Genomic DNA, 13,810 nt, shown 5'->3' with positions numbered 1-13,810 from the left:
GCCAGTCCAGGAAAGCTCAGCCGGAGCGTTTCAGACGCTCCCCATACTTCACTATCAGGACACAATGGGCTCTTTCTGCAGCGTTAGGGAGTGTGTTTCTGCTCTCCGAGGCTTTGGCAGAAAACAGCGCAAACAGAGACGAACTCGGATAAACATTTGCAGCATTAATCACGTTTGTTTGTGATAAACACATGCACTGAACATTCTCTACTTTTAAACAGATTCACTAATAACTGCAGGCGACACTGATGGGATCTCGCAGTGGGAAGACTGAACCGGTTTAAAACAGGGAACGACTGACGCATCTGATCACGGTTACACTTCAGCAGGTCTACCACCTGAATCAGAGTGTGTCCGCAGCATCCGGCCCAGTGTGAGTCTCTATAAATGAGCTAGTAGGAAGAGATGACCAGTTCTCAGCTTTAACTGAGCGATCTGTCACACATCAAACAGACACAAAACAGAATTATCTCTTTAAAAAATGACCAAATAGATGACCAACTCGGAAGCTAGCGGCGCATGGGTTCCCTCGGTCGAAAAGCTGTGCATTTTTCCCATAGACTTTTGGAAAATCGCAAAAAATAAGATCTGTGTTTAACAAAGGGTTGTGACCCTTACACGTTTTGTCTAGCAAGATAATCTTTACAAAGTTAATCCAAAATTTATACATTTTGAAGCCTATATAAAGATTTAAAAAACACAATCAGACACAATATAGTTTAAAAAAAACCACAACCAGGTTATAACTGTGTGTTCTCGGTCATAGATCAAAACGTGAAAATATTTAGAGGCTTTGTTCACCACAGACCTTATTTCAGGCCATTTAGCAAAAACCCATTCAAAAATCCCATAGACTTTAGAGCGAGGGAACCGTAGTGCTAAAATGCTAACTCACTTCCGCGTACAGAGTGACGTCGTAACTTTGGTAACTCTATTTGAAAGTTGAGACTTTCACATCAAAAGTCCTGTCTGTCAGTGTGTTGAATAAGTACACATTTTACATAATCATCAGTTCTTGCTTTCCCTGGGAATCGAACCCACGACCTTGGCGTTGCAAGCACCGACGGAAACCTCTGACTCTTACCAGCGTCGTGAGCCGTGATGACCAGCGTGAATCTGTCCTGAGTTTCCCGGTCCAGTGTTCGGATCAGGATCAGCTGACCGGCGGACGAGAGGCTGAAGGATCCGGCTTCGTTCCCGCCGGAGAGTGTGTAGGTGATCTGACCGTTAGCGCCCAGGTCATCGTCCCGGGCCACAACCTGCCGACACACACACACACACACCGAGAGTTAAATCTTGAAACGCTTTGAAACCGCTGGTGTTTCTGACGTCACAAACGACCTTGTAACCAATCAGATCAACTTGTGAGTGCGTGGAGGCGGGGCTCATTTGCATATTCATAGAACCGCGCATACTAAACTAGGCAAGGGTGTCGAGTTACATTCAAGATATTTTAACGCATGAATAATTTTTTCAAGCAAAAATGTGTTTTTGCAGCGGATCTGAAAGATTCGTTTTTTCTTTAGCAATTTCTTTGCATTTTATAAAAGCGAAACCTTTCTCACGGGTTGGTTTCCACTCTTCTGAGGGCTGGCGTGAGAGTCTGAAGCGCTGGCACACATGACTCCAGCTCATTTCCCCTCTCAGGTGAGGTTTGTTTGCATTCATTATGTCATTTATCCGCAGTGTAAAGCGTTCTGCAGTCACACCCCGTCACGTTCAGCGGGACGCCAATCCACACCCTGCATTTATCATTCCAGCGACGTCAAACACTTACAGTCACATTTCCAAGACCGTGGTTTGTGTTGGAAATCTGCTCTTGCATTTCTGCATGGGAAAGCAAATTCATAAACCATGAAGAACCAAAGCCGCCCGCTCTAAAGAGACGAACTAACGCTGCCTTTACATGCAAGTCCCATTTTAAAAACGCCACTTTCTAGCTGATATGAGGTTCATTCTTGCCTATTTATTGGGAAAAGCCAGAATTTATAGAAGATATTTATTCAATATCCATATCAAATAAAATCACAATCATTGACAAATGCTGTATTCACTGTGTAAAATACATGCAATATGCATCAAATGGCTATTTATATAACTAAATAATACATGATTGTAACTGAACGTGAATGTATGTGAATGAGCTAACAAGAAAACAAATTACTTTTTTTTCAGATGCTGTTTTTTCCCCATCTAAACATTTCTGGATTCCATTTAAATGGTTAAATTACATTTTATTAATCAAAAAATGTTAGAATTAATTGAAATCAACAAACAAAAATGTATTAAACGTTTAGCAAAAGTTACATGAAATCCATAATGTTTTCCCCCTCCAAATTCAATTTGTATTGTATATTTCCTGAATAATAAAACTTTCTGGATTCCTTTTTAAAAGTTTAATTCAGTTTTAATAATCAAAAGGTACGCCTAATCAACTGAATTCATAAAATTGTAATATATTTTTTTACAAGAATAGGGCCCAAAGAAATGTTTTATTTAATTCTGGGTTTACATTTTTCTGGATTTAATCTTAAATACAAATTTATAATCAAAAACAGCGGTTCTCAAATTACGGCATAAAAAATGAATCTTTAAATTAATCCTTTTATTTTTGCCAAACAAATTGATGTAATTTATGGTTAAAATGAAAATTATTATTATTCATTGCTATTGTTCTTATTAGTGTGAGTGGTACATTCAGCTGTACAATAGTAATATATTCTGTCATAATTTCTTCAAGTTAAACAGAACTTTTATTTTGGCGGGTTGCGGCGAAGAGCTATGAGTTTATGCGTGTGTAAATTACATTTTTATTTTAATTCCACAACAGGAAAGCTGCATAAGTGCTGAGTACTTGCCTGTAAGATATTGTTGGGCAGGTTCCCTAGGTTCTCCTGCACGCTGACGGTGTACGGCGAGAGCTCGAACACAGGCGAGCAGTCGTTCACATCCAAAAGCACGATGTTAACGGTGGCGCGATCCACACGCGAGCTACTCCCGCGATCCGAAGCCTGAACGGTCAGAGAATACGAAGGTCGCGTCTCCCGATCCAGGAGCTTCGCCACCGAAATAACTCCCGTCACCGAGTCAATCCGGAAATCGGAGTTCACGTTCCCGCCGGCGATTGAAAAACGAATCTGTCCGTTCGTTCCCTCGTCCGCGTCGCTGGCGAAAACGCGCAGGACGTCGGTTCCGGTGAGCGTGTTCTCCTCGATCTCGATGTCGTAGATGTTCTGGGAGAAGCTCGGCGTGTTGTCGTTCACGTCCAGAACCATCATAGTGACCTCCATTGTTGACGAAAGCGGCGGATCACCTTTATCGGTGGCCATGATTATCAAAGAGTAATTCGCCATTTCTTCGCGATCCAGTTCGCCAACCAAAATCACGCCGCCATCGATGTTCCCGATGCTAAACTTGTTTCCGAACGGCCCCTTGAGGGAATATTCCACGTAGCTGTTCGGCCCGCTGTCGGCGTCGGTGGCCAGCGCCGAGAACACCACCGTATCCACCGGCGTGTTCTCCTGGATGTACGCCGTCGACTGCGAGGTGAAGGTGGGCGGGCAGTCGTTGACGTCCAGCAGAATGATTGACACCTGGGCGGTGCTGGTGAAGCGGGTCATGGGAGGCGGAGCCAAGTCGTTAACGGTGATGACCAGGTTGTAGAAAGACTGAGTCTCGCGGTCCAAGACTTTCTTGGTTTGTAAGACGCCCGTGTCGGTTATGGTGAACTGGGACTGCGGGTCACCTGACGCAATCTTGTACTGCAGCTCCGCATTCGGCCCTGAAAAACACCACACATGCTGTTAGATTAATAAAGGCAAGGCAAGGCAAGTTTATTTATATAGCACATTTCATACACGATGGCAACTCAAAGTGCTTTACATAGAAGAAATTAAAATAATCAAAAGAAATCAGAATAATTAAAACAGTTTAGAATAAAAAATAAGAAATAATGAAAAATAAAAATTATGATAAAAATAAAATACAGTAAATTAAAACCATTTAGAATAAAATGAAGTAAAGAAAAAGTCATATTTGATAAAGGGTCATACCTCTGCTGTAAAACCAAAATAATGTTTCGTTGTCATTACTAAATCCTTGCCTTTTTGCTGGTATGGTCTGAAGATGATACACTTCGATTTAGGCAAAATCAGACCAACAATTTAGGAGGAGTTCAAAACATGTACTTTTAAAAATAAAATCAAAATGGTGGATAGGAAGTTCAGCATCATTGGTCTCTATGTTCTCGGCATAACCCAAGGAATCTATTAAAACCAGTTTCATTACAATAGGCTAATACAATCAAAAGTTATTAGCATTTTTGTAAATATCAAACCTTTTTGTTTACCTTCAGCGTCAGCGTTTACACATATTCGCGTTTTTAAAGTTTGCGCGGAGATGATACACCGCAAAAAATGCTTTTCTTACAGTCCAAATATCTCAACATCCTTAAATCAAGAAGCAGTTACTAGATGAGTAAAATGATATACTGTAAGATATCATGTCTTGTTTTCTTGGGGAATTAATCACAATTAAGCAAGTTAATGCTAAAAAAAAAGCTACATTATCTGCTAATAGGGTCAGTAAAATAATGTTAATTCAAACAGAAACAAGATTATTTCTCTGACCGCATTGGCAGATCATTTTGCCCGTTTTAAGCAAAAACACACTTTATTTATTTCCCCAGAAAACAAGACTTTTACTCATCTAGTAACTGCTTCTTGATTTCAGAAATGTTTGATATTTGGACTGGAAATAATACACAAATACTGAGTAAGAGTCTGTTTTTCAGCGGTGTCGTGTGAGTGGACGCTAATGATCTTTACAACGGAAGTGAATCAATCAAAACTAACTTTATCTGGACAATAACTTTATTCTAGATCTGCTGTAAAGCCCAAACACTCTCTGTTCCTGTAATCTCCTGTTATCACTGTAAAGACAGTCTATATTATTAAAGCGCTGTATAAATGAAGGACACTCGACTAGAAAACAACACAGACCGAGTGTCTACAAGAAATATCTTTGGTGTATTTTGGAGGTTTGGCCGTCATCCATTCAGCATGAGTGTGTGATTGTCCGGGCGTGCTGAAGCTGATAATGCTACAGTACAGCGAGTGTGTGATATGGATCTGCTCAGTTCAGAGTAAATGAGCTCTAATTGAGCGTCCGTAATGCCGTTCAGACGGGAGCTCATGTGGAACGCCGTGGCACCTTCCCACACTGGGCCTGTTTACAAAACACCCGACCCAAACGCTGTCCGAGGTCAGAGGTCACGGGTCAGGGGTCAGGAAACGCTAACAATGATGTCTCGGCCTCGTGTGCGGCAGGGAAGCAGAACGAGGAAGAAAAGCCACAGGCACAAATGTAGGTCAGCGTAACCACATCAGAGTCCGAGACACGAGACGCGAGCCTCACGGATACGCCAGACCATCTCACGAAGGGGTCAGGAACACGTGCGGATCATAACTCTAAACAACAGTTCTATTCATTTCAACTTGACCCAGACATGACCTAAACTACGTGTTCAATATTAATAACCGTCAACAACAACGAAAAACGCTATAATGATATTAGTGATTGCCAATATTCTAAAAGTGAAATATGATTTAAATGAATAAAGTTGATTTACTCTTGAAGAAAACTACATCAATATTGTAAAAAAATATCAATTTTTTTTTTTTTTTGGCAAATTATGATTATAAATAATTGTTTATAAAACGGCGGGGCTTTGCGAATAATATAAAAAATAAAATAAAAAAAATAATTAAAAAAAAATTAAAAATAAAATTAAACAAAAATTAAAATATAAAAATACAATACAATAAAAAAAACAAAAAAAAACTAGATCTCCAACCTATTAGATCTGGTGTAACTCATACCGTCATCGGCGTCTCTGGCGCTCACGGTGAGCACGGATGTCCCGGGACTCAAACTCTCCAGGACCGAAGTGCTGTACATGGAGCTGTTGAAGACGGGCCGGTTATCGTTGACGTCCAGCAGGTTAAAGTAGACCCGGACAGAAGAGCACAGGCCGCCCCCGTCCCGGGCCTGGACCGTCAGGATGTAGAACTGCTGCGACTCGTAGTCCAGCGCGCGGGTGACGTTGAACACGCCGGTCACGGGGTTCAGGAGGAAGGTGGCGTCCTCGTCATCCTCCTCTATGGAGTACGTGATCTCGCCGTTCGAGCCCGAGTCCGAGTCGCTGGCCAGAATCGCCGCCACGATCGAACCTCAAACGGAAAACACAACGGAAAACACATAAGGGACTGAACATATGTGTTTCCAGTCCACATATCGAAACATTCTTAAATCAAGAAATTTATTTTCTGGGGAAACAAATCAAAATTAAGAAACTAAATTATCTGCCATTGGGGTAAAAAAAACAATGTTAATTCAAACAGAAACAAGCTATATAAGCTATATAAGCAAGCCAAGTTTTCACTACTAAATAAATTGAGATTACATGAGAATCTTAAATTGTGTATGAATACTTACTCAAATATTACAAGTTAAGAGCAATTAAAATGTACGAATGCAAAATAAAAATCTGCAAGTTCTGCTTACTTAAAGGGATACTCCACTTTTTTTGGAAATAGGCTCATTTTACAACTCCCTCAGAGTTAAACAGTTTTACCGTTTTCGAATGCATTCAGCCGACTGTCTGATATTTAGAAGAATATCAGTAACCAGACAGTTTTCGGTCTCATTGACTTCCATAGTATGTATTTTTTTTCTACTATGGAAGTCAATGAGACCAGAAACTGTCTGGTTACTGATGTTCTTCTAAATATCTGAAAATCGACTGAATGCATTCGAAAACGGTAAAACCCAACTGATTAACTCTGCGGAAGTTGTAAAATTAGCCTATTTCCAAAAAAAAAGTGGAGTATCCCTTTAAACGTTACATTTCTTAACTTAAAAAAAATTATGTAACTGATTACCTTAAATATTTCGAGTTTTGCTAACTTCTTCGAGTCTACAGTGTATAGTGTGTTAGCTGAGGCTGAGTACCAGGGTTGCCAAGTCCACTTATTATAGGCTTGTATTACTGTAAAGTCGCATAAAGGGATACTCCACTTTTTTTTGGAAATAGGCTCATTTTACAACTCCCTCAGGGTTAAACATTTGGGTTTTACCGTTTTCGAAACCATTCAGCCGATTTTCTGATATTTAGAAGAAAATCAGTAACCAGAGAGTTTCTGGTCTCATTGACTTCCATAGTAGGAAAAAAATATATACTATGGAAGTCAATGAGACCAGAGACTGTCTGGTTACTGATATTCTTCTAAATATCAGAAAATCGTCTGAATGCGTTCGAAAACGGTAAAAACTCAACTGATTAACTCTGGGGGAGTTGTAAAATGGGCCTATTTCCCCAAAAAGTGGAGTATCCCTTTAAAATATTGGTAGTTGCAGGTCGCGTTTTTTTTTTTTTTTTTTTTTGGGGTCTTGTTTCTTAAGTGTAGTTGCTTATTTGGGCTTGTTCCCAACTCGTTCTCAATCTGTCCACGTGGATGTATACTGACATTCTGTGCCCACAATCCACACGGATTGTAAAACCGTGTAAACAGTTTATTAATTTTTTTCTTAACCTAGGGGGTTTTGCAGAAAAACCTCTTTTACACTCTATGAGAAAAGGTTGTCTTAGGCTTGTTATCACGGGCCTGGTTGCGTATTTGTCTGGCGAGATCTGGCAACACTGGCCAGTACCTGGAGTCATGTCCTCGGGGATGTCGAAGGAGTACACGGAGCGGGAGAACTTGGGCGCGTGATCGTTGAGGTCGCTGACGGTGATGTTGACCCGAACATCCGAGGATTGCAGGCCGTCGTCGGCGCGCACCAGCAGAGAGTACTTGGACCTGCGCTCTCGGTCCAGCCGCCTGGTGGCCGTCAGCTCGCCAGACTCGGGGTCGATGCGGAAACTGTCGTCCGCTCCACTGATGATGGCGTAGGTCACCAGAGCGTTCGCTCCCTGAACACAAACACACTTCCGTCATACACAAACCTAACACAAACACTCGCTTCAGCACGTGATTTATGAGAGAAACTAATTACACAAGCAGGACATGATGTAGGGGGCGGGGCTTGATCTCATCCACTGGCATTTGATTGGCTCTTCAATATTATCACGTGCTTATGCATCACGAGTAGAAAAGTTATCAAATATAAAAAAAATATATATGTTTTTCCGGCCAAAATATCTTAACATTCTTGAAGGGCTAGTTCACCCAAAAATGAAAATTCTGTCAGTATTTACTCACCCTCATGTTGTTCCAACCCCGTAAGACCTTCGTTCATCTTCGCAACACAAATTAAGATATTTAAGATATTAAGATCACTCCTGCATACAGTCCATAGGCTTCTTGAGGGAATGACTCGAAAAGTCATTAAAGACATCGTTAAAATAGTCCAAGTGACTACAGCGGCTCAATCTTAACTTTATCAAACGACGAGAATAGTTTTGTGCGCAAAAAACAACAAAAATAACGACTTTATTTCAACTATTGGTTTATTTCTCCCTCTGCGCGAGTCAGGTTACTAGTTTAATAGCGTAAGCTTCTGTTATTGTACGTCACACGCATCACACACGTGACCAGCGTCGGCCAATAGTGAGCCTTCGTGTGACGTAGCTCTACGCAATCACACTACGTTAACTGACTACAGGCCCATGGAGAAGGAAGTGAATAGTTGAAATAAAGCCCTTATTTTTGCGCACAAAAAGTGTTCTCGTCGTTTGATAAACTTAAAATTGAGCCACTGTAGTCACTTGGACTATTTTAATGATGTCTTTAATGACTTTTTGAGGACAGCAAGACTCATTCCCTCAAGAAGCCTATGGACTAGTATGCAGGAGCGATCTTAATATCTTAAATATCTTAATTTGTGTTGCGAAGATGAATGAAGGTCTTACGGGGTTGGAGCAACATGAGGGTGAGGAAATACAGAATTTTCATTTCTGGGTGAACTAACCCTTTAAATCAAGACACATTTACTGGAGAAGCGAATTTACTGAAGATATTAAGTCTTGAGCTCTGAAAATACAAAAATAACAGTTAAACTAGGCTTAATTATCATCATTTTCATGTTTTATTAATGATTATCCATTTAATTACTTATTTAAATATTTCGTGTTATTCAGCCCTCCATTTGTAGTAGAAGTAAAACTAGTGCATCACGTCACACGTTGAACTTCAGATTGCAGTGGCATTAATTAGTGAGAGTGCAAAGTATTTAATTTCCACACTGGTGTTGAGTTTCTCCAGTCCACAGCTGACAGAGGAGAAACACAATCCCAACGAGAGAGAGAGAGAGAGAGAGAGAGAGAGAGATGGGGCGAGAGACACTCAGTTGGGCCTTTGAAGCGGACGGATATGCGGTTCCTCTGTGAGCTCAGCTAATAGATCCCCTGAACATCTGATACTCCGCAGCAATCCAGCGTGGCACATGAATAACGCCGGTGACAGATCGTGAGGTGCCCATTCCAGCACAAGACAATACCAGTTCAGACAGACACATTAAAGAAGAGACGCGCCTCGACATCAAAGAGCAGAAGATCCGCGAGCGATTGGAGCGTCTCCGCACACAACAGCAGAACCACAACAGCAGAACCACTGAACCTGCAGGTGATTCACATCAAACCTGTCACTAGCCATGTTTCCATCCACCTGTCAATCAAATTATCTGAAGTTCGGTTAAAAAACTCATGCGGATAAAGCTGGTGAAAGTGTGTTTCCATCCAACGGCTTTAAAGCGAATAAAAACCTGTACGTAATGACGTCACATGCTGTTTTGCGATCAAATTGGTATATCGAATTGATTTGAGACATTTTAAGGTGTTTCCATTCATTTTCGCACTGAATCGAACAACATTCAAGCAAACTTTTGCGAAACAAAGTTTTTTTAGACAAAACGGATCGCGCATCTACCAACAAATGATCAATATTTCACAAGTTGAAGGCTAATAATGCTTATGTGCCAGCTGATAGCGACATATGAATGGGATAATGTATGCGAGGTTGTTGTATTCGCTATAACGCCTCGCTATATATTATCCTGCTTATTACATATAAATCAACCAAATAAATAAATAAATCAATCATTTGACACAAAATATTGACTTAAAAACGAGTTTATTGATTTAAAAACGAGTATTTGTTTTGCTAACTAAAATAGTCTGTTCCGTCTCTGAACTGCGTCCATGGCAACGGTGTGTTATACTCGCAGCAAACAGACTGGCCGGAAATGAACTCGTCTTCTGACGTGTTGCAACCATAAAAGCGCATAAAACGTAATCGCAATTCATTATTTATTCGGCAAATAACGTTTCCATCAGCTTTTATCGTATTAGCCGTATATCGATCAAGATAAAATCCGATGAGCATTTCGTTTGAGTCGATTTTCATGAAATTTCATTGTATTTTACTGTTTCCATAAGGCGTTTTTCATTCGATATCACTTAATTCGGATAAAAACGCGTCGATGGCTACTGATGCACTTCACTGTTCCTTCACTGCCGTCTCTAACTGCAGCTGCAGACACAGATTTTCCTACTCTTTTGTCAAATATCTCAAAATTCTTAAAATCAAGATGCCATTTGATATTATGGCCTGTTTTCTGGGGGGTAAAAAAAAAACAAAATGAAGTGCGTTTTTGCTTAAAACAAGCAAAATGATCTGCCATTGGGGTCAGAGAAATAATGTCAATTCAAACGGAAACAAGATTATTTCTCTTCTCCCATTGGCAGATAATCTTCTTTTACGCAGAAACACACTTCATTTAGATTTTCGTCCCAGAAAACAAGACATAATATGTGAATGGCATCTTGATTTAAGAATTTTTAGATATTTTGTCTGGAAACATGACAAAAATACTGAGTAAGAAAAGCATTTTTTGCAGTGTGGACATTCATTATATAGCCTGAATACTGTGGCGTTCTACTGAAATCTCTCTCTCTCTCTCTCTCTCTCATAAATCTGCTGGAAAGAAGAAAGCAGAAACGAAGAGTAAAAAAGAAAAACGAGTGAATATGATTCCTGATCTCTGGTTTTCCCATCAGCCACCTGGGCCTCTTCCGGAGAGGGAATGATCCCGCCACTCGTTTGCTCTCCGCGACGGGGAAATTACTCAAACTAGTGCCATTAAACAACTTTTTTCTTGCTTGAAATACATTAAACATTAAATACAATTAAATATAAAAAAATACACTTATATAATTTCAGCTAGTCTCATTTTAATTTAGTTTTACTTAAAGTACTAAAATAACAAAAAAATGTAAATAAAAATGAATAAAAACCATAATAAATAAAAAAGAGACATAAATGACAAAAAAACACAATACTAATACTTTAATTAAAATTAAAATGGAAGATATGAATAATATTAAATATAGATATTAGATATGAATTATTATAGATAGATATTATAGATTACTCAAAAATAAAACTCAAAAATCTAAAATAATAAATGAAAACCTAAATCAAATATTGGAAAATAACTACATTTAAACTAATATAAAAAATAAAAAATAATTCAAAATATTAACTAACTATAAAATTATAATAGTGTATTAACGACACGGACTGAAACACACGTGACCGTATGGCTTTATGTTCTTCCTGAACACACTGTATTTTTATAGATGTTTATGAATGTTAAAATGTGCATAGCAACCACGACACCCTCAGCATAGCAACCACGGACCGACGGACATTCGCGTCACAGGAACGATCCAGGCTCTTTATCTCCGTCACGCGTGCGGCTTCATCCGAGGCAGATCCGGCTCTGGAAGCACGGAGAGCCGGACAGGAATAACCCTGGACGGGATTCAGGCATGCTGTTAGTGGCAGACTTCTGACTTTTGGAGCACAAAATTCCCATAATTCCTGACCACTGTGCCAAGGTTGCCATTTAAAAAAAACAAAAAGCTGGAAATGAGGATAACCAAGAGCATAAACATTTCCCAGATGAGTTTCTCCTGCAACTTATATCGGAATAATTAAAAAGATCAAATATTATTATAATATAAGATGACACAATAGATATATTAAGGTGCTTTTAAGTGCCCCTTTTATGCTCATTTCCTTTCATGTAGTGTGTAATAAAGCTGAATGTAAAAAACTCTCGAAGATCAAAGATGCAGATTTTTGTCTAGTAAGTCGAGTCGTCAGTAATTCAGTCTCACTTCCTATGAAGGTTTGAACCTCATTAGCATAATGGAAGCCTGTGGTATCGATTGGCTGAGCAGCGTCTCTTAGCTCCGCCCTCAAACACAAACATCTGGAGACGAACACGCGACACACTCACTCAGGGAATCAACAGTGGAAATGAGCTCTAAAGTCTGAATAGCGTCTCAGAACATCAGTGTGTTAGACTGTGTCGGCCTCTTTTCTGCTTGATTAAAGTTAATCTAGCGCTGCGGAAACATGTCAAACGCTGCAGATCATCTGTGTTTCTGGAGGCGGAGCCAAACTGACTCCTCCCACACGCCTGCCTGGAGGCGGAGTCAAACTGACCCCTCCCACACACCCACCTGGAGGCGGAGTCAAACTGACCCATCCCACATGCCTATCCACAGGTGGAGCCAAACTGACTCCTCCCACACACCTGCCTGGAGGCGGAGTCAAACTGACCCCTCCCACACACCCACCTGGAGGCGGAGTCAAACTGACCCATCCCACATGCCTATCCACAGGTGGAGCCAAACTGACTCCTCCCACACACCTGCCTGGAGGCGGAGTCAAACTGACCCCTCCCACACACCCACCTGGAGGCGGAGTCAAACTGACCCATCCCACATGCCTATCCACAGGTGGAGCCAAACTGACTCCTCCCACACACCTGCCTGGAGGCGGAGCCAAACTGACTCCTCCCACACACCTGCCTGGAGGCGGAGCCAAACTGACTCCTCCCACACACCTGCTAGCGACATCATCCACATCTTGACGGGCTTCATGTGGCGTTCGCTTTCATTTGTCTACTGACTGATGTCTGACTTTGTGTGTGTGTGTGTGTGTGTGTGCCTCGTCTGCGTCTGTGATCTGCATTATCCTGAATCCGGTGCTGATGTTCTCCTGTGTGTGTGTGTGTGTGTGTGTGTGTGTACCTCGTCTGCATCAGTGGCTGTGATCTGCATTATCCTGAAGCCGTCGCTGATGTTCTCCTGGATCGTGACGTCGAGTGTGTCCGTGGGAAAGACGGGAGGGTTGTCGTTCACGTCCTGAAGGGTGATTTCAACCTGAGAGACAGAAATCAAAACTTCCTTCAGTCAACAGATCTACACACACACACACACACACACAGAGCGAGGTAATCACACAGCCGAGGAGTGCATGATTTACATGAGCCTGACACAACACCAATGGTCACTACAACTGAACACACACACACACACACACACACACACACACATAGAGGAAACGCACACAAAAGAGCAGAGAGTGAATCATTGTTGTGGACGCTCTGGTTCTCGCGGGTCTTTTGTCTGCAGAACAGAAGATGGAAATACAGCAGGAACGAACATCAGTGAATCCTCACACACACACACACCATAAAACACTGCAACACACACTCTTCCTCAGTGTTTCTGTCTGGTTTTTCAGCACAAACATCTCAACGTTCCTAAATCAAGACACATTCACTGGAGAAGATCAATGACTGAAGATATGAAATCTAGTTTAATGAAATAAAAGTAAAGTGAGTTTGTTTTTATTCTGCAGTAAATGTTGATTCATGAAGATATTTGTACTGGAAAATAAGACAGAAATATTTCATTTGATAGTCAATTAAATTTCAAGCTACATCCCAGCAAACA

At 40.8% G+C, this 13,810-nt stretch overlaps 1 protein-coding gene across 2 annotated transcripts in view; it reads right to left on the bottom strand.

The window, feature by feature from the left end:
- fat4 (FAT atypical cadherin 4) overlaps window positions 1-13,810 on the bottom strand; it is a 78,414-nt gene that overhangs the window by 35,753 nt on the left and 28,851 nt on the right. For both annotated transcript variants that reach the window (XM_089135150.1, XM_039654971.2), the window contains exons 2-6: window positions 13,103-13,234; window positions 7,711-7,972; window positions 5,880-6,230; window positions 2,859-3,781; window positions 1,085-1,259 (exon numbers count right to left, since the gene is read on the bottom strand). In XM_089135150.1, coding sequence (XP_088991276.1) covers window positions 1,085-1,259; window positions 2,859-3,781; window positions 5,880-6,230; window positions 7,711-7,972; window positions 13,103-13,234 — 1,843 coding nt within the window. The remainder of the gene's footprint in view (window positions 1-1,084; window positions 1,260-2,858; window positions 3,782-5,879; window positions 6,231-7,710; window positions 7,973-13,102; window positions 13,235-13,810) is intronic.

Source organism: Pimephales promelas, chromosome 9 (genome assembly GCF_988280905.1).
Source record: "Pimephales promelas chromosome 9, fPimPro1.hap1.1, whole genome shotgun sequence".
NCBI classification, from domain to species: domain Eukaryota; kingdom Metazoa; phylum Chordata; class Actinopteri; order Cypriniformes; family Leuciscidae; genus Pimephales; species Pimephales promelas.
Note: the sequence above shows the minus strand (reverse complement) of the source record. Positions and strands in the feature narration are given on the sequence as shown.